Source organism: Euleptes europaea, chromosome 7 (assembly GCF_029931775.1).
Source record: "Euleptes europaea isolate rEulEur1 chromosome 7, rEulEur1.hap1, whole genome shotgun sequence".
In the NCBI taxonomy this organism is placed as follows: Eukaryota; Metazoa; Chordata; class Lepidosauria; order Squamata; family Sphaerodactylidae; genus Euleptes; species Euleptes europaea.
Window position 1 is genome coordinate 92,277,812 of NC_079318.1, and position 18,855 is coordinate 92,296,666.

Consider the following 18,855-nt stretch of genomic DNA (forward strand, 5'->3'; position numbering starts at 1 on the left):
AGTTCAAATCCCCGCCCTGCATCCCAGTATCTTTAGGGCCTTCTGTTTAAGCCAAAGCTATTCCAAAAGGAGAGAGCGTTCTGCGCATGCTCAGAAGCCTTTTGTCCGAAGGCTGTTTCCGTTCCTTGAAAAGGTGCATTATGCATATGCCCCAAAGCACTCAGCCTTTTAAAAAACAGGTTGGCTCACCCATCCCTAGAGGGCTGGAGCCCAAAACACCGTCTTCCTTAGCTGCCGCCAAGCAAAAAGCTCGGCAATCTGGTTAAACCAGTTCTGCCACACCTCAGCAGGCTACTTCTTTTGTTCTTCATCTCCCAGGATTAAGCACCCCTTTGTATGGGAAAAATTTCCTGCAGATAGAAAACTAGCTTGACAGGGAGACGTGTAAATTAGACCTCTGACAAGCTCGTTTTCAATAAGCAGGGGATTTAAAAAACAAATTTTCACACTCAATCACGTGAGCTCTCTCTCTCTCTCTCTCTCTCACACACACACACACACACACACACACACATCTGAAGTGGCAATATCCAGCCAAAGGTTAACCACATCAATAAATTGTCCAAATTGAACTCAGAGAGGCAGTCTCTGACACAAGGGGCTGGACTCGGCGATTCCAAGGCCCTGAGCAAAAATCCAGGATCAGTAGGGTTGCCAACCTCCAGGTGGTTGAACTCAAACAACGACAACACGTCTCAGCTAGCCGTCCACTGTTACAAGGAAGGTATACACCTTTGTCCTAAAAATGACCTTCCAAGCACACGGAAGAATCTGAAGCTTGACAAAGCCGTAATGAAATGGGAATATCTACCGGAAATCCATTGCGTCTTATGTATTCCATTACTTCTGACTTTGACACATGTTAAACGCTTTTGCGTTCTATGAAATCTGTTTCTGACCTTGACATATGCTTATGCTCTTGTTTCATGTCAACTGCGGTTGTACTGTGTTATTCTTTGACAATATAGATTATTAGCATGCTACCAAATGTTGATGTGCCAGATAGTTTGGCCCTTTGGTCTTGTGCTGTTGTTGATTGAGTTCAACCCTACTGTTGAGCACTTGTAGCCTTTTCTGATTACTAACTCCAGGTGGTGGCTGGAGATCGCCTGCTATTACAACTGATCTCCAGCTGATGGAGATCAGTTCCCCTGGAGAAAATGGCAATTGGACTCTATGGCATTGAAGTCCCTCCCCTCCCCGAATCCCGCCCTCCTCAGGCCCCACCCCAAAAACCACCCACCAGTGGCAAAGAGGGACCTGGCAACCCTACTTTTGAGGCTGTGCCATGGTCAGTTGCCCCCCAAGTGTGCGGCCCCATTGCCCATTGGCTATGGCCACCCCTGCCCCGGCATCCCATGTTTTCATTCTCATGCAGCCTCGTTGGTCTTACCCCGCCACGAACGGCTACGCTACGCCCTGGCGTTGTACTCCATCTTCCGCCATCTCATCATTGTGGTCCTCCTGATCGTCGGCGACTACTCGGTCTTCTGGCTCTTTGACCTGGTGCGGTATCAGCTGCACGGCGAAATAGTTGCAAGGGGTAAGTCCAGACACGGGCGAGGGAAGAAGAGCCATGCTGAAGGAGCCCTTGTCCCAGCTGGTGCACACCCTTGTTGTCCGCTAGCCAGCCCCTTCCCTGTAAAACTAGAACTTGGGGGTACCCCATGAAATCAGTGGGAAATAGGTTCAGGCTTGACACAAGCGCAGTTTATGCTTGGTAATTAGCAGCCCGTTCCAGGCTGAAGGGCCCCGCATATTTTTTTATTTCTTCATGCTGAACCGTCATTCCAGACGTCACTGCAAAGCCGGTGCATACCTGCTTCAGGTTTCTTAAGGGCCCCTTTAACGTGACCTTTTGTGTTTGCTCTGCCCCCACATCGAAGCATTCACTGAAGGAAGCATGCAGAATCACAGCCTTGGCTTAGCTATGCAAATGACTATTGCTAATGGCTATGTAAATGAAGGAGAAGGCAATAGGGGGTGGAATTTGTTTGACTTTCTCCTCTTGCATCGGAACCGTGAATAGTCATTTTAAAGGTCCGATTTTAAAAAATCGGCATTGAGCGAGGAGCAGAATCGACCCTGCATAAATGGCCCAGGAAACACTTCTTTGTGTGTGTTAAGTGCCGTCAAGTCGCTTCCGACTCATGGCGACCCTATGAATGAAAGTTCTCCAATATGTCCTATCTTTGACCGCCTTGCTCAGATCTTGCAAACTGAAGGCTGTGGCTTCCTTTACTCAATGAAGATCATTCACAGTGGGTAGCCATGTTAGTCTGTCTGCAGTAGTAGAAAAGGGCAAGAGTCCAGTAACACCTTAAAGACTAACAAAAATATTTTCTGGAAGGGTATGAGCTTTCGTGAAGAAGTGAGCTGTGGCTCACGAAAGCTCATACCCTACCAGAAAATATTTTTGTTAGTCTTTAAGGTGCTACTGGACTCTTGCCCTTTACTCATTGAGTAATTAAACTATAGACTTCCCTACCAGTGGAAGTAGTGATGGCCACAGGCATAGATGGCATTAAAAGGGGATTAGGCAGGTCATGGAGGAGAGGTCTATCAGTGGCTACTAGCCATGGTGACTGAAGGGAACCGCCACATTCACAGGCAGTCAACTTCTGAATACCAGCACCAGGATGCAACATCAGGGGAAGACCTCGGCCTCTAAGCCCTGATGTTGGACCTCCAGAGGATCTGGTTGGTCGCTGTGTGAGACAGGATGCTGGACTAGGTGGACCCCTGGTTTGATCCAGCAGGGTTCTTCTGATGAAGGCCTCGGCCTCTGTGCCCTGTTGTTGGTCCTCCAGAATGACTGTGAGAAGGGATGCTGGACTAGATGGACCACCGGTCCGATCCAGCAGGGCTATTCTGATGTTATGTTAGCATTTTCATTCCAGCCATGGCTTTCCCTACAGAAGACTGGGGATTGTTGTTTTACAAAAGGGGCTGACAATTCTCTCGCCCCACCTTCCCTCTCCATACCCCTCCCCCAGAACCACAACTCCCAGCGTGGTGTAGTGGTTAAGAGCGGTGGTTAGAAGCGGTGGGTTCTCATCTGGAGAACCGGGTTGGTTTCCCCACTCCTCCACATGAAGCCTGCTGGGTGACCTTGGGCTAGTCACAGTTCTCTCTGAACTCTCTCAGCCCCACCCACCTCACAAGGTGTCTGTTGTGGGGAGGGGAAGGGAAGGTGTTTGTAAGCTGGTTTGATTCTTCCTTAAGTGGTAGAGAAAGTTGGCATATAAAAACCAACTACTTCTTCTACTTCTTCTTCCCATGAGACCCTGGAAGAGGGAATTAGTATTATACCAGTGGAATTCTGTAGTAAATAGGGCTGCCAACCTCCAGGTACTGGGGTGGGGAGAAAAACAGCACCTCTGTACTAATACCAAAACCTCCAGGTACTACCTGGAGATCTCCTGCTATTACGTCTGATCTCCAGCCAATACAGATCAGTTCCCTTGGAGGAAAGGGCCGCTTTGGCAATCGGACTCTATGGATTCTGAAGTCCCTCCCCAAATCTTGCCTTCAGGCTTCGCCCCCTCAAAAAAGCCTCCTGCCGGGGGCAAAGAGGGACTGGGCAACCCTAGCAGTAAAGTGTTCCCTCACCAGGCCCAGGGAAGCACAGCAGGACATTATGGGAAGCGGACAACTCCCCTTTGGGTAACAGCACTGCCGAGAAGGGGTTTTCCATGCTGGTGGGTGGCATGATTCTCCTCCCATGCAGCCCCCGTGACAATGAGCATCAGCGTGACCGGGACGGGCTACTCGGGCGAGATGTACCGGGACATGGTCTCGGCGTTTGAGGTGTTGCAGCGTGGGAACATCAGTGTGCTGTCCAAGAAATGCCGCCTGCACCCCTCCGAGCCCGATTACGGCGGCTACGTCATCATCGGTAAGCTCCGGCACGTCAACAGGCACAGTTCAAGTTGTGTACTGATCCAGTACTGATCCAAAGAGCCAGCGTGGTATGGTGGTTAAGAGCGGTGGTTTGGAGCAGTGATCTGGAGAACCGGGTTTGATTCCCCTCTCCTCCACACGAGCAGCGGAGGCTAATCTGGTGAACCGGGTTGGTTTCCCCACTCCTACACATGAAGCCAGCTGGGTGACCTCGGGCTAGTTGCAGCTCTCTTAGAGCTCTCTCAGCACCACCTACCTCACAGGGTGTCTGTTGTGGGGAGGGGAAGGGAAGGAGGTTGTAAGTCAGTTTAAGTGGCAGAGAAAGTCGGCATATAAAAACCAACTCCTCCTCCTCCTCCTCCTCTTCTTCGAGTCCTCTGTGAGAACTGGTGCAGCATAGTGGATACAGCAACCTGTGTTCGAATCCCCACTTCTACCACAGAAGCTTGCTGGATGATCCTGGGCCCATCACATTCTCAGCCTGACCCACCCCACAAGAGCACGACCCACCCCACAAGAGCACCTTAAAGACATAACAAAATATGAGCTTTCGTGAGCCACAGCTCACTTCTTCAGATAGCTCTTACCCTGACAGAAATTTTGTTACATCTTTAAGGTGCTACTGGACTCTTGCTCTTTTCTCCTGCTACAGAATGACTAACACAGCTACCCATTGTGATCTGCCTCACGGGGTTGTTGTTGTGAGAAAATGGTTTGCTATTGCCTTCCTCTGCAGAGCTTTCCTTTGTGGTCTCTCCTCTGCAGACCCTTCCTTGGTGATCTCCCATTCAAGTCCTGACCCTGCTTAGCTTCCTAGGTATAATGACCCCAGCAAGGAGCTCTCAAGGCAAGTGAGAAGCAGAGGTGGTTTGCCATTGCCTTCCTCTGCAGAGTCTTCCTTGGTGGTCTCCCTTCCAGGCCGTGACCCTGCTTAGCTTCCCAGGTATAATGACCTCAGCAAGGGGCTCTCAAGGCAAGTGAGGAACAGAGGTGGTTTGCCGTTGCTTTCTTCTGCAGTCTTCCTTGGTGGTCTTCCTTCCAAGTCCTGACCCTGCTTAGCTTCCAACATATAAGGACTCCAATAAGGCCCTACTTAGCTTCTGAGATCTGATGAAATCCAGCTATACCATGCCGCTTTCCCTCCCACAAGGGAATAGCTGTGTCCATTTAATTTCCAGTTTCCTTCACTGTCTGCTCTTCTCTCACCTCTGGTGAACCTGAGAAGCCTAAGACCCGACCTTACAATTTCCCTTGGCGAGCGAAGGAAACAGTAGCGGAACAAAATAGGATAGCGATGGGGAGCGCACCTGAGTCCGGTGGTGGGACGATAAAAGCCAGGATTTGCCCGTCGGGAAGTGCGTCTCTTACGCTAGCTGGAGAAGAATGTGGTGGACTAAGACAGGGAAAGCGCAAGAGTCCAGTAGCACCTTAAAGACTAACAAAAATATTTTCTGGCAGGGTATGAGCTTTCGTGAGCCACAGCTCACTTCTTCAGATACAGCTAGAAGTGAATCCATCCGTCTTTAAGTAGAGGAGAGTGAATTCAGACAAGCATTAGTATGTAAATGTTAACAGTATGTCCATGTGAATAGCAGGCGTGATGGGATTAGGTGTGGTCTGCAGAAGAGTCTGTGATGTCCAGGGGAGAGATGGGTGTGGAGAAATCAGCATTGGTCATGAGCCATGAATGCAAGGTCTTTATTCAGCCCAGGTAAATGCATTGTCTTTAGTTGGAATATCAACTGTAAATCAGCAGTTTCTCTTTCCAATCTCCCTTTGAAATTCCTTTGTAAGAGAACTAAGACAGGGAAAGTACATCTTGTGAATCGCGGGAGCGCACATCAGCCGAAGAGGGCGCCAGGAAAGGGCTGGAAAATCTACTCTCTAATTTCTGACCACGAATGTCCTTCTAGATCTAGAAACTAGTCTGATGCTGGCAAATGTACAACGTTCTGTAGCGGCCCCTTGTGGCCACATCCGGTATGGCATGGCACATGAAATGCTCCCAACCATAAGAAGAGTTCGTTTTGCTGTGCCGATTTTCTCTCCCTTTGAAGCAGAATCAAACCGGCTCACAACCTCCTTCCCTTCCTCTCCCCGCAACATAAACCTTGTGAGGTAGCTGGGGCTGAGAGAGTTCGGAGAGAACTGCGACGGGCCCAAGGTCACCCAGCAGGCATCACGTGGAAGAGTGGGGAATCAAACCTGGTTCTCCAGATTAGAATCCGCCTGATTTATGCTACAACAGCGGCAAGATTGCTCTTCGCAGCGAAATGGAAAGGGGCAGAAATCCCAGGGAAAAAAGGCTGGATTTTGAAAATGTTTGAACTGGTGGAAATGGCAAAACTTACAGCCATTTTAAATCAAAAAGACAATGCACGATTTATGGGGGAATGGGAGGCTTGGATGAAATATTGTGAATATGAATTAGGACTGGGGAAAATGGAAGACTACCTTTTAATCTGATCTAAACGATACTATTAATATTAAGAACTATAATTAATTATACTAATAGAATATGTTATATGAAATTTAACTGAGTTATAAGAATAATTAAGATCAGACCAATCACGATGGGTTAAAATACTTTATTAAGAGGCGGACAGAGGTGAATTTTCCGTTACTTGGTAGTTTATAACGTATATAAGAAATTACAACAACATCTAGTTAGGATTTAGAATTATATGTTACCATTATTGTTGTTTGTTAATATGGAAAATTTGTATTATAAAATCCAATAAAAAAAATTAAAAAAAAAAAAAGAATCCGCCGCTCCTAACTGCTACACCACGCTGGCTGTCCAACATGGGCATCCCAGTCACAAGATGGGGATGGATCCAGGGTTTACTTGTTTGGGCAGGCCTTGCGCAAGAGCATAGGTGTACCGCCGTGCGCATGAAAGGCCTGTTCACCTACGGCCCACTGAATAGGCGGCCAGCCGCTTTAGGGGCTTGTTCTGCTTTGCAAAATGAAGAAAGAATAAATGGCAAAGCACAGCACTGAACTCAAAGAGCTCAGCAGGAATCAGAAGTAGAACTAGCTGCCTAACACGGAGCTGGCCGTGCGGTCTATCCAGGTCGGTATTATCCACTCTGACTGGCAGCGGTTCTCTGGTGACTTAGGGAGAAAAAAAATGTCTTTTCTAGCACTGGCTGCTTAAGCTCTTTTCAAACTGAAAAAGCAAAGGACCATGCAAAGCCAGCATGGTGTAGTGGTTAAGAGCAGTGGTTTGGAGCAAAGGACTTTAATCTGGAGAGCCGGGTTTGATTCCCCACTCCTCCACATGAGCGGCGGAGGCTAATCTGGTGAACCGGGTTGGTTTCCCAACCCCTCCACGTGAAGCCAGCTGGGTGACCTTGGGCTAGTCGCAGCTCTCTTTGAGCTCTCTCAGCCCCACCTACCTCACAGGGTGTCTGTTGTGGGGAGGGGAAGAGAAGGCGATTGTAAGCCGGTTTGATTCTTCCTTAAGTGGTAGAGAAAGTCGGCATATAAAAACCAATTATTATTCTTCATCCGAAGAAGAATTGGTTTTTATATGGAGGTTGGCAACCCTAAGTCCAACCCCCTTCTCAATGCATGGTCAGCCTAAAGCCTAAAGCAACCCTAACAAGTATTTGTCCAGCTGCTGCTCAAAGACTTCCAGAGAGATAGGGTTAACAATCTCCAGGTACTAGCTGGAAATCTCCTGCTATTACAACTGATCTCCAGCCGATAGAGATCAGTCCACCTGGAGAAAATGGCCACTTTGGCAATTGGACTCTATAGCATTGAAGTCCCATCCCAAACCCCACCCTCTTCAGTCTCTGCCTCAAAAACTTCCCACCGGTGGCAAAGAGGGACCTGGCCAACCCTACGGGGGGGGGGGGGGCTCACCACCTCCATAGGCAGCCAATTCCACTACTGAACTATTCTTGTTGTATGCTGTGTGCAACCTCTGCTTGACAACCTCCAGCGAAGGAGAGCTGATTCGGTGGCTCCTCTCTTTCTCCCACTCCTCAGGTATCATGTACGGAACCTGCCTATTCATTGCCGCCTTCGGCAGCTACGTGCAGCGTCTGCGGCGGGTTGTGTGCGCCTGGTACTACCCCTCCCGTGAGCAGGTGAGAGAATACGCCCCCCCACACACACACACACAATCTGCAGGCCCTGGAACTGGAATTAAATTTTCTCCAGGTCGGATTGGCCAGTGACTGTGCCGTGGCTGGCTCACTCCTTTTTCTGTTTTCCCTGCAGTTGGGGTGGATTGGACATTTTTAAAAATTTATTTCGAATAGGGGATACAGAAGGGAAAAAAGAGGGTAAGGGAACCGTTTGCGGATAGAGTATATTAAAAAAAAAAGGAAGTTACAACATAGTTACAGCATCTGATTTTCCGATTATTCAAGCAGACTATCTCTTGACATTTTCTTTTTGGCTTTTCTACTAGGAGTTAACTTCACTATAAATTAACCCATGTTTATAACATTTAATCTACTACTATCATTATAGAGTTTCAACCGTCAGTTTCTATATATCTGTAAAACAGTTTCCATTTTTCATTAAACTGATCGAGGGTCTCCTCATCAGTTGTGTTCATCATGTGGGTCATTTTAGCCATTGTAGCGTATTCCATCACTTTATCTTTCCAGTTGTCTATATCTGGCAAAGTTGGTTGTTTCCACCTTCTCGCGAGAACAACACTGGACTTTTTTTTTTTGCATATTTCACTTTTCATAAATTTTACATACAATTTTTGCAGCATCCTTTTTCTTTGAATCCTTGTTGTTGACCTCTGGTACGGTGCACCTTTGCTTTGCTGACCTTCGGAGGTCTTCCTTTGCCTCTTTTCTCTCAGGAGAGAGTTTGCTACCTCTACAACACCATCCTGACGCGAAGGACGACTCTACTGGGTGCGGTGCTGAAGGCCGTGAGGAGGAACTCGGCGGATGGAGGCCACACCAACCTCTTCCTCATCTTGGCTGCAAAGTAAGTTTTTCCTGGACTGGTGGAAGTTCGGCACACTGTTCTGCCTTCAAAAAGTCGCCTTTTGTCCAACTCCGTCTCGAATAGGTTTTCTGCTCCTCATGGATACGTAGGGTTGCCAGCCTCCAGGTGGTGGCTGGAGACCACCTAGTATTACAACTGATCTCCAGCCTATAGAGATCCGTCCCCCTGGAGAAAATGGCTGCTTTGGCCACTGGACTCTATGGCATTGGAGTCCCTCCCCTCCCCAAACCCCGTCCTCCTCAAGCTCCGCCCCAAAAACCTCTCACCGGTGGCAAAGAGGGACCTGGCAACCCTATGCACTATCCCTAGGGTTGCCAGCCTCCAGGTGGTGGCTGGAGATCTCCTGCTATTACAACTGATCTCCGGCCAATAGAGATCAGTTCCCCTGGAAAAAATGGCCGCTTTGGCCATTGGACTCTATGGCATTGAAGTCCCTCCCCTCCACAAACCCCACCCTCCTCAGGCTCCACCCCAAAAACCTCCTGCCGGTGGTGAAGAGGGACCTGATAATTTAAAAAAAAAAGACCTGGTGAGAACTGAGCAAGCTCACTGCCCTCTACGCCACCCAGAAAGTTGAGGGCTGTTGCGCACTAGTTAAAGGTGGAGAGGAAAAGAGCAGGAGTCCGGTAGCACCTTAAAGGCTAACAAAATTTCTGGCAGGGTGCGAGCTTTTGTGTAGTGGTATAGTGGTTAAGAGCGGTGGTTTGGCGCGGTGGACTCTGATCTGCAGAACCTGGTTTGATTCCCCACTCCTCCACAAGAGCGGCGGAGGCTAATCTGCTGAACTCTTACAAATGAAGCCAGCTGGGTGACCTTGGGCTAGTCACACTCTCTCAGCCCCACCTACCTCACAGGATATCTGTTGTGGGGAGGGGGAGGGAAGGGGATTGTAAGCCAGTTTGAGCCTCCCTTAAGTGGTAGAGAAAGTCGGCATATAAAAACCAACTTCTTCTTCATCTTCTTCCTCATGAGTCACAGCTCACTAATTCAGATACAGCTAGAATGGGAGTCCATCAGTCCTTAAGTAGAGAAGCGTCTCTACCTGTGTCTGAAGAAGTGAGCTGTGACTCACGAAAGCTCATACCCTACCAGAAATTTTGTTAGTCTTTAAGGTGCTACTGGACTCTTGCTCTTTTCTACTGCTACACGTGGAGAGAAAGGAAAATAAAGTGGAATCGGGGAATTGGCCTGCTCCGGCAAACCTCTGCCAGAGCCTCCGTGACCTGTGTTGAAATGGTTAAAATCCCCACATCCAGGCATTCCAGATGCTGCCCTTACCATAAATTATGCACCGATGAACCTTCTGACTCAGCATTGCCAGCAATCTTATGCTCATCTGCCTAATTGAATGTGGTTTTGCCCATCATGGGAGGGCGTACGGCTCCCAAAAGCCCCACCCACTGACAAATGTCATGCAGCCCGCAAGACCGCCGCGGGTGTTTCCCACACACTTCCCAAGAGATTGTCCCGGCCGTCCAGGCAAGAAGCAGGGCTGGTTCAGCAACCCCTTCTGGCTTCCGGGTAGGGTTGCCAACCTCCGGGTGGGGCCTGGAGCTCTCCTGCAATTACAGCTGTATCTCCTGGCAGCAGAGATCGGTTCCCCCTGGGCGAAACGGCTGCTCTGGAAGGTGGACTCTATGGCATCATACCCTGCTGAGGTCCCTCCCCCACCCTGCCCAGACTCCACTGCCCAAATCACCAGGGATTTCCCCACCCACCGCTGGTAACCCTACTTCTGGGATGCCAGCAGGCTAGGGTTGCCAACCTCCAGGTGGTGGCTGGCGATCTCCCGCTATTACAACTGATCTCCAGCCGATAGAGATCAGTCCAGCTGGAGAAAATGGCCGCTTTGGCAATCGGACTCTATGGCATTGAAGTCCCTCCCCTCCCCCAACCCCACCCTCCTCAGGCTCCGCCCCCAAAATCTCCAGGTATTTCCCACCCCAGCCCTACAAGCAGGCATAGTCCGGATCCCACTCCGAGCATATTTGCACAGTAGGGCTGGTCTCCCGACTATGGAGGAAGGGCTCTATGGCATTATACCCTACTAAGTTGCCTGGTGTGTGTGTTAAGTGCCGTCAAGTCGCTTCTGACTCATGGCGACCCTATGAATCAGTGTCCTTTAAAACATCCTATCCTTAACAGCCTTGCTCAGGTCCTGAAAATTGAGGGCCGTGGCTTCCTTTATAGAGTCAATCCATCTCTTGTTGGGTCTTCCTCTTTTCCTGCTGCCTTCAGCTTCTCCTAGCATGACTGTCTTTTCCTGTGACTCTTGTCTTCTCATAACGTGACCAAAATACGACAGCCTCAGTTTAGTCATTTTAGCTTCTAGGGTCAGTTCAGGCTTAATTTGATGTAAAACCCACTGGTTTGTTTTTTTTGGCGGGCCAGGGTATCCGTAACCCTCTCCTCCAACACCACATTTCAAAGGAATCTGCTTTCTTCCTATCAGCTTTCTTCGTTGTCTAGCTTTCACACCCATACATAGTAAAAGGTCCCTTACCTCCCTCAAATCCGGCCCCCCAGGTTTCACCCAAACCTCCAGGAATTTCCCATCCCGGAGCTGGCAACCTTATGCACATGTGTGTCATGGCAAGAACAGTCTCAGAAGAGGCATTCCTTCTTTCCTTCCAAATAACAAGGAATGCCTCTTCTAAGACAGCAACCGTCTGCAGTAGTTTTTAAAAGTACTTTTCTTTATTATTGTTGTTGTTGTTGTTATTTTTATTATTATTTTTTAAATTTAGTTCCACTGCCTGATTAATCCGGAGTGCCTTGTGAATGTTGGAAAGTACTGTCAAGTAACAGCCAAATATGGCAACTCCATAGGGTTTCCAAGTAAGGTTGCCAAGTCCCTCTTCGCCACCGGTGGGAGATTTTGGGGGTGGAGCCTGAGGAGGGCAGGGTTTGGAGAGGGGAGGGACTTCAATGCCATAGAGTCCAATGGCCAAAGTGGCCATTTTCTCCAGGTGAACTAATCTCTGTCGGCTGGAGATCAGTTGTAATAGCGGGAGGTCTCCTGCTAATACCTGGAGGTTGGCAGCCCTAATCATGAGCCTACCGTCATCTCCCCTCCTCTCCCTTTTGCAGGGTACCGGTGCTTTCCTGGATAGTCAAGAGGCTTGGCATTCACCAGTCTTACTGCATGGGCTGTGGGAGCGTGCGCAAAGGCACCGCCAGCGAGGATTTTGTCACTTGCATCACGCCAGGATGCCGAGGTTTTTTGCCTTCCTCTGGGCATAGAGCAGGGGGTCACTGGAGTGTGGGGGGAGAAAGTAGTTGTGAATTTCCTGCATTGTGCAGGGGGTCGGACTAGATGACCCTGGACGTCCCTTCCAACTCTACGTTTCTATCACCTCCTGCCAGATCTTTTAAATGGAGATGCCGGGGATTGAACCAGGGACCTTCTGCATGCCGAGCAGATGTTCTACCACTGAGCCTGAGGGAGGAGACCCATTTTCTTCAGATTGAGGGTCAGGGGTGGGGAAGCGGGATCCTGATGAGGCTGGCATCTGGTAACCTTTGATCCTCCTCCACAGGTCTCTACTGCCCCAAATGCTACAAGCTGATGAACAACATCTGCTCCATCTGCATGGGGCCCCTAACTTTCCAGGGAGAGTTGGATGAGGAGATGTGAGTGAACGAATCTCAGGGCAATACTGGAAAAGCCGGCGGGGCAGGGGAGGCCAGTGAATCTGGAACAGAGATGCTGACAATAGAGATAGGCAGGCTGGCGTTCCTTGCCCGGCTGGTGCCAAGATCAAGGGGCATCAAAGGGGAGAGCAATGGCATCTGCTCCATGCCCGCCTGCCCAAAGCAAAGAGGGGCATTTGGTCACAATCCAAATCTAGAGAGCGAGAAGGAGCCATTTTCTGCAAACCAGGAAGAGAGAGACCTCCAGAACACGTTCCAGGATGTAGACAAGCTGGAACGTGTCCAGAGGAGGGCAACAAAGATGGTGAGGGGTCTGGAGACCAAGTCCTATGAGGAAAGGTTGAAGGAGCTGGGTATGTTTAGCCTGAAGAGGAGAAGACTGAGAGGGGATATGATAGCCAACTTGAAAGTCCTCCAAAATGTCCTATCTTTGACAGCCTTGCTCAGATCTTGCAAATTGAGGACCGGAGGAAATACGAGGTAAACCCCTCAGGGAAATAGGGTTAGTTGAGATGTCCGACAAAGATGTTTTTCAGTATTTTCAAAATTTCCAGGAAAGGAGGCACAATACGGGGGAAAGGAGAACTGTTTGGGTGTGTCTTAGGGGCAGCGGGTGAGAGAAAGACCCGGTTAACTGCCTCCCCTAGACTTTCCAGTGGGAGATGCCTCGGCAGCAACCAGTAGGGTTGCCAGCTCTGGGTCGGGAAATACCTGGAGAATTTGGGGGTGGAGCCTGAGGAGGGCAGGGTTTGGAGAGGGGAGGGACGTCAATGGGGTATAATGCCATGGGCCTTTTACGCAGGGACGTTTCCCCGCGGTTACCCCCGCCGACTGCTCCGGGACTTCCTTTTGCTTCTGCATGCCTTTGCCACCCGACAGAGATCACCTCATACTCCTCGCACGTTTTGCCTGTGTTTTCCAGACGCTGTTTTAGCCAGAATCTGGAAAATGCGGGCAAAATGCCGGGGGAGAGCGAGGCGACCTCTGACAGATGGAAAAGGCATGCATAATCAAAAGAAAGCCCCCCCCAAAAAAAAGCAGTCGGCGGGGGTGACCGCGGGGAAACGTCCCTGCATAGAAGGCCGTAGAGTCCAACTTCTACAGGGGCCATTTTCTCCAGGGGAATCCGTCTCTGTTGCCTGGAGACCAGTTGAAATGGCGGGAGATCTCCGGCACCACCCAGGGCCAGATGCTGAGGCACGTGTCCTCTTCCTCCAGCGACTCCAGCGACGAGGAAGCCATGGCCCTGCAGACGGGGGCCGTCAAGGCACTCCGGGGGGAGCCCGGCGAGGAACGGCAGCAGCAGCGGCGGGAGCTGAAGCGCCGCATCAAGCGGGCCGTGAACGGGCGGGGCGCCTGCCGCCGCTTGCCCCCCGAGGTGGCCGAGAAAACCCTCGACCGGCTGAAGGAGGAGGGAAGCAGCTCCAGCGAGGACAGCGAAGGAAGCGGCCCGGGCGACGGCAGTGCCCCCAGCTCGGGGTCTCCCTCCAGGTGAGCCTGGGGGGATTCGAACACACAGCGCTGCCTTTCACTGAGTCAGACCCCCCCCCAGCTCTGGAATAGCTGGCCTCGTCTGCTCTAATGGGCAGCAGCTAGGGTTGCCAGGTGTTTGGGGAGGGATTCAGTGCTGTCGAGTCCAATTGCCCAAGCGGCCGTTTCCTCCAGGGGAACCGATCTCCATCGGCTGGAGATCAGTTGTAATAGCAGGAGATCTCCAGCTAGTGCCTGGAGGTTGGCAACCCTAGCATCGGCTCTCCAGGGTCCCTGGTTAGGGCATCACATCCAGATTGCAAGATGTCATAGTCCCGCTGTGCACCGCACTGGTCAGGCCGCACCTGGAGTATTGTGTGCAGTTCTGGAGGCCTCACTTCAAAAAGGATGTGGACAGAATGGGTGCAGAGGAGAGCGGCGAGGAGGATCAGGGGCCTGGAGTCCAAGTCTTACGAGGAAAGGCGGAGGGACCTGGGAATGTTCGGTCTGGAGAAGAGGAGGTCAAGAGGGGACAGGATTGCTCTCTTGAAGTATCTGAAGGGCTGTCACTTAGAGGAGGGCAGGGAGCTGTTCCTGTTGGCAACAGAGGATAGGACCTGCAATAATGGGTTTAAATTATGGGCGGAAAGGTACCAGCTGGATATTAGGAAATCGTTTTTACAGTAAGAGTTGTTGGACAGTGGAACCAGCTACCTAGGGAGGTGGTGAGCTCCCCCTCACTGGCAGTCTTTAAGCAGAGGCTGGACAAGCACTTGTCAGGGATGCTTTAGGCTGATCGTGCATTGAGCAGGGTGTTGGACTAGATGGCCTCTATGCCTAGGGTTGCCAACTGCCAAGTAGTAGCAGGAGATCTCCTGCTAATTCAACTGATCTCCAGCCGATAGAGATCAGTTCGCCTGGAGAAAAACGGCCGCTTTGGCAAGTGGACTCTATGGCATTGAAGTCCCTCCCCTCCCCAAACCCCGCCCTCCTCAGGCTCCCCCCCAAAAAATCTCCCACCGGTGGCGAAGAGGGACCTGGCAACCTTGTCTATGCCCCCTTCCAACTCTATGATTATATAAAGAAGAAGAAAGTTTCGAGTCACTCGGTCTCCAGTGGGGAGAAAAGTGAGGTATACGCGCAGTGAAAAAAATAAATAATGCACACGGGGAAGTCAAATAAAATAAATAATGCTCACAGGGTGGGGGGGAACCATGACCCTTAAATAGTAGTAGAACGTCAACAGGCACTTGTAGCCTGGAGAAGGCCTTAATCTGGATGCGGCTGGCCAGGCTTCACAAGAGCTCCTCCCATCTCTTCCAACAGCCTGGATTTCACCTATCAAGATCAAGCAGAGGCGAGCGGCAGCGAAGGACCCACCCCAGAGTCCGAGGAGTTGGAGGAGGTGAAGTCGGAGGGGCACCCCCTGCTGAAGGAGGCCAAACCCGAGGAAAGCCCCCGACAGGAGGAGGAAAAATCTGACGGGGGTCCCAAGCTGGAGACGGAAGAAGCACAACCGAGGGGGCCAATAGGGCTGCCGGGGCTAGGGAAACCACGGGCTTTGATAGGGCTGGCAGGGATGGGTGCCCAACCGATGCCCCTGCCCCTTCTCCCCTTTAAAAGGGATACTTAGATATTAAATTGAGACACACATGGTGTCGGCTGAATGCACAAGAAATTCGTGCGGCAGTCACAAAATCATGCTCCTTTCACCGCAGGCGCGTTCCAAGGGGAGCCGCCATGGGCCACAGTGTTGGAGCGCAGGAGACGGAGAAGGGCAATGCGCGTTGTGCACTTTCCTTTGCTCCCGTGCAAGAATTTGCACGTGTTCCTGCCCGCCCGCAACTGCCGCTACATGCATCAGGGAGCTCTGACCGGTGATGCCTTTGAAGCACACAAACCCACGAAGCTGCCTCCTACTGAGTCAGACTCTTGGTCCTTCAAGACCAGTATTGTCCATCAAGGTCGGTATTGTCTATTCTGACCGATAGCTGCTCTCCAGGGTCTCGGGTGGAGGTCTTTCACATCACCTACCTGCCTGGTCCTTTTTTAACTGGAGATGCCGGGGGTTGCATTTGGGCCCTTCTGCATGGCAAGCAGGCGTTCTACCATTCATCCGAAGGGCCTGTTCACATAAAGCATACATGAAGCCGCCTTATACTGAATCAGACCATTGGTCAGTCAAGGTCGGTATTGTCTACTCAGACTGGCAGCCACTCTCCAAGGCCCCAGGCAGAGGTCTTTCACAGCACCTACTGCTTTGCTCATTTTTAACTGGAGATACCAGGGATTGAACCTGGGACCTTCTACACTCAGCTCTTCCGCTGAGCCACAGCTGGCGGTTTGGCATTGCAAAAACAGGTCATTGGGGGGGGGGAGGTGCTTTCAGCTCTGGGCTCTGCCATCTTGGCAGAACACATGAACACATGAAGCTGCCTTATATTGAGTCAGACCCTTGGTCCATCAAGGTCAGTGTTTTCTACTCTGACTGGCAGCAGCTCTCCAGGGTCTCAGGCAGAGGTCTTTCACATCACCTATTACTTGATCCTTTTCACTGGGGATGCCAGGGATTGAGCTTGGGCCCTTCTGCATGCCAAACAGGCATTCTACCATTCATCCAAAGGGCCTATTTACACGAAGCTGCCTCATACCAAATCAGACCATTGGTCCATCAAGGTCGGTATTGTCTACTCAGACTGGCAGCTGCTCTCCAAGGCCTCAGGCAGAGGTTTTTCACTTCACCTGTTACTTGGCCCTTTTAACTGGGGTTGCCGGGGATTGAACTTGGGACCTTCTGCATGCTCTTCCACTGAGCCACAGCCCCTCCCAAAAAGAACACACACCTGAAACTTCCTTATACTGAATCAAACCCTTGGTCCATCAAGGTCAGTACTGTCTACTCAGACTGGCAGCGGCTCTCCAGGGTCTCAGGCAGGGGTCTTTCCCATCACCTACCGCCTGGTCCTTTCCAACTGGAGATGCCGGGGATTGAACCTGGGACCTTCTGCACGCCGAGCAGATGCTCCATCACAGCCATGGCCCCTCCCCGAACCACCGCCACCTCCTCGTGTGGTCTCCCCCCACCCAACAAAACACGGACACGGACACCAGAGACAGTGCTTTAGGCCACAGGCTCCCTGCTTTCCATTTTATTGTGAAGCAGCGTCAACGGACAACAGTTACCAGGAAAAACAGTACCCGGGGGGGGGGGGGGGAGGTGGAAAAGGGGAGCTGCCCCCCCATCTCCTCCAGTATGCATATTATCTAGTGCCCCCACTCGGACAGTGGGGGCCAGAACCAACAGAAAAAGTGAGCAGGAAGATTCCCCTTCCCCAAAAAGCATCTTTTCCCTCAATGACTGAGAAGCAGCAACTTGAGGGGTGGGGTGAGTTCTAAAGAAGACTGGGGTGGGGGGGAATACAACAGGAAAGGGGGGGGGGTGAAGTATAAGCCAGGCTGGACCAGACCTGTTGGGGGAAAGGCCCGCCGGCGCAGCCCTACACTGCAATTATGGATTTTCAAGTAGCTAAAAATTCAAGTTTAAACATACAGGCACTTTAAAGCCAAGGAAGACACCCAATACCACCTCCCCTCCGTCGCCTCCTCCGTGGGGAGAGATACCCCCACCCCCCGGCCGCTCTGCTGGGATGGGGGGGGCAGGGTTAGGATGGTTCGGAGGAAAGCAGAGCGCAAAATAATATATTACATCATCTCTTAAATATAGATAAACTCTGAATTAATACTCGAGGCGGTCCCTCGCCTACCCGTGACCACCTCTGTCTCTCCCCCGCAAAAAAAATAACAACTAAAAAAAGCTACTCTGCCCCTCCAAAGGGGTGAGGGGGAACTGGAAACCCAAGGAATGTGCAAACAGGCGGAGGGGAGCAGATAGGCCTGCACCCCACCACCTACCACCACCCAGCTGTATGCCAGCTCAACCCCCCATGTTGGTGAAACCCCCAGCCCCACCCCCATTGACTGGCATACTCTAGTGCAATAGAGTGGTAGAGAATAGGACGGGGGGCATTTAAAGCTTGGGAGAAGGAAGGGGGCATGAGCATTTTTGTGCAACCCTAGACCCTCCCCCCCTTGCCCCATACACATCATAATTTTTACTGTGGAAAATTCACCCTGGGCGAACACATAAAATCTATGATTTGGGAAGAGATGGGGGGGGGCTTATACTTCCACCACCCCCCAAGTGCTAAATGTCTGTCTTGGTAAAGAGGGGTGCACCTGTGGGTGCTGCAAGAACATCGGGGCAGAAGCCCTCGTGTGGAGCGGTGTCCCCCCACCTCTCCCACCCCCATGGGGTGAACGGAGGGTGGCAGGGGATCCGGCCCGGTGCAGTGTGCGAGAGGCCCACCAGGGGGCAGCAGGGGCCCGGCCTGACTCCGCGCCCGCCTCGGCCCGTGCCAAAGAACACGGCGCAGTTGCGACGGGCACGGCCTGTTCCTCCGGTCGGGACGGGGACTGCCCTGGGTGGGGAGAACGCTGCCACCACCCCCCAGGCCCGCATCAGGCAAAGCCTCCAAGCCTGGCGCGGGGCCCGAAAAACAGCCGCCATGCCAAAAAGGGGGAAGGGAGAGAGAGAAAAGATCGCTTCAGCCTCCCCCCCTTTTTTGCTTCATAAAAGTCCAACGGGAGGAGGGCGACGTGACCCGGAAGTGGGCACGCAACCCAGGAGTCCTGGCTCTCTGCCAAGCCTCTTCGACGCCACCTCTTGTTCCAGAGAGTCTGGCTGTGTTTCTTCTCCACCCCACTCCCAGGCCCCTGATCTGGCCTTCCAAAACTAGAGGATAAAACCCAAAAAGAATGGGGTCTGAGGCCTAACGTGGCGCC

The 18,855-nt window shown here is 51.4% G+C and overlaps 1 protein-coding gene across 1 annotated transcript in view; it reads left to right on the forward strand.

The window, feature by feature from the left end:
• DCST2 (DC-STAMP domain containing 2) overlaps positions 1-18,855 on the forward strand; it is a 35,962-nt gene that overhangs the window by 16,903 nt on the left and 204 nt on the right. Inside the window, exons 8-17 of the mRNA XM_056853502.1 lie at positions 1,379-1,543; positions 3,731-3,898; positions 7,903-8,003; positions 8,738-8,868; positions 11,980-12,107; positions 12,429-12,522; positions 13,762-14,034; positions 15,340-15,523; positions 15,830-15,977; positions 18,337-18,535. Coding sequence (XP_056709480.1) covers positions 1,379-1,543; positions 3,731-3,898; positions 7,903-8,003; positions 8,738-8,868; positions 11,980-12,107; positions 12,429-12,522; positions 13,762-14,034; positions 15,340-15,523; positions 15,830-15,977; positions 18,337-18,535 — 1,591 coding nt within the window. The remainder of the gene's footprint in view (positions 1-1,378; positions 1,544-3,730; positions 3,899-7,902; positions 8,004-8,737; positions 8,869-11,979; positions 12,108-12,428; positions 12,523-13,761; positions 14,035-15,339; positions 15,524-15,829; positions 15,978-18,336; positions 18,536-18,855) is intronic.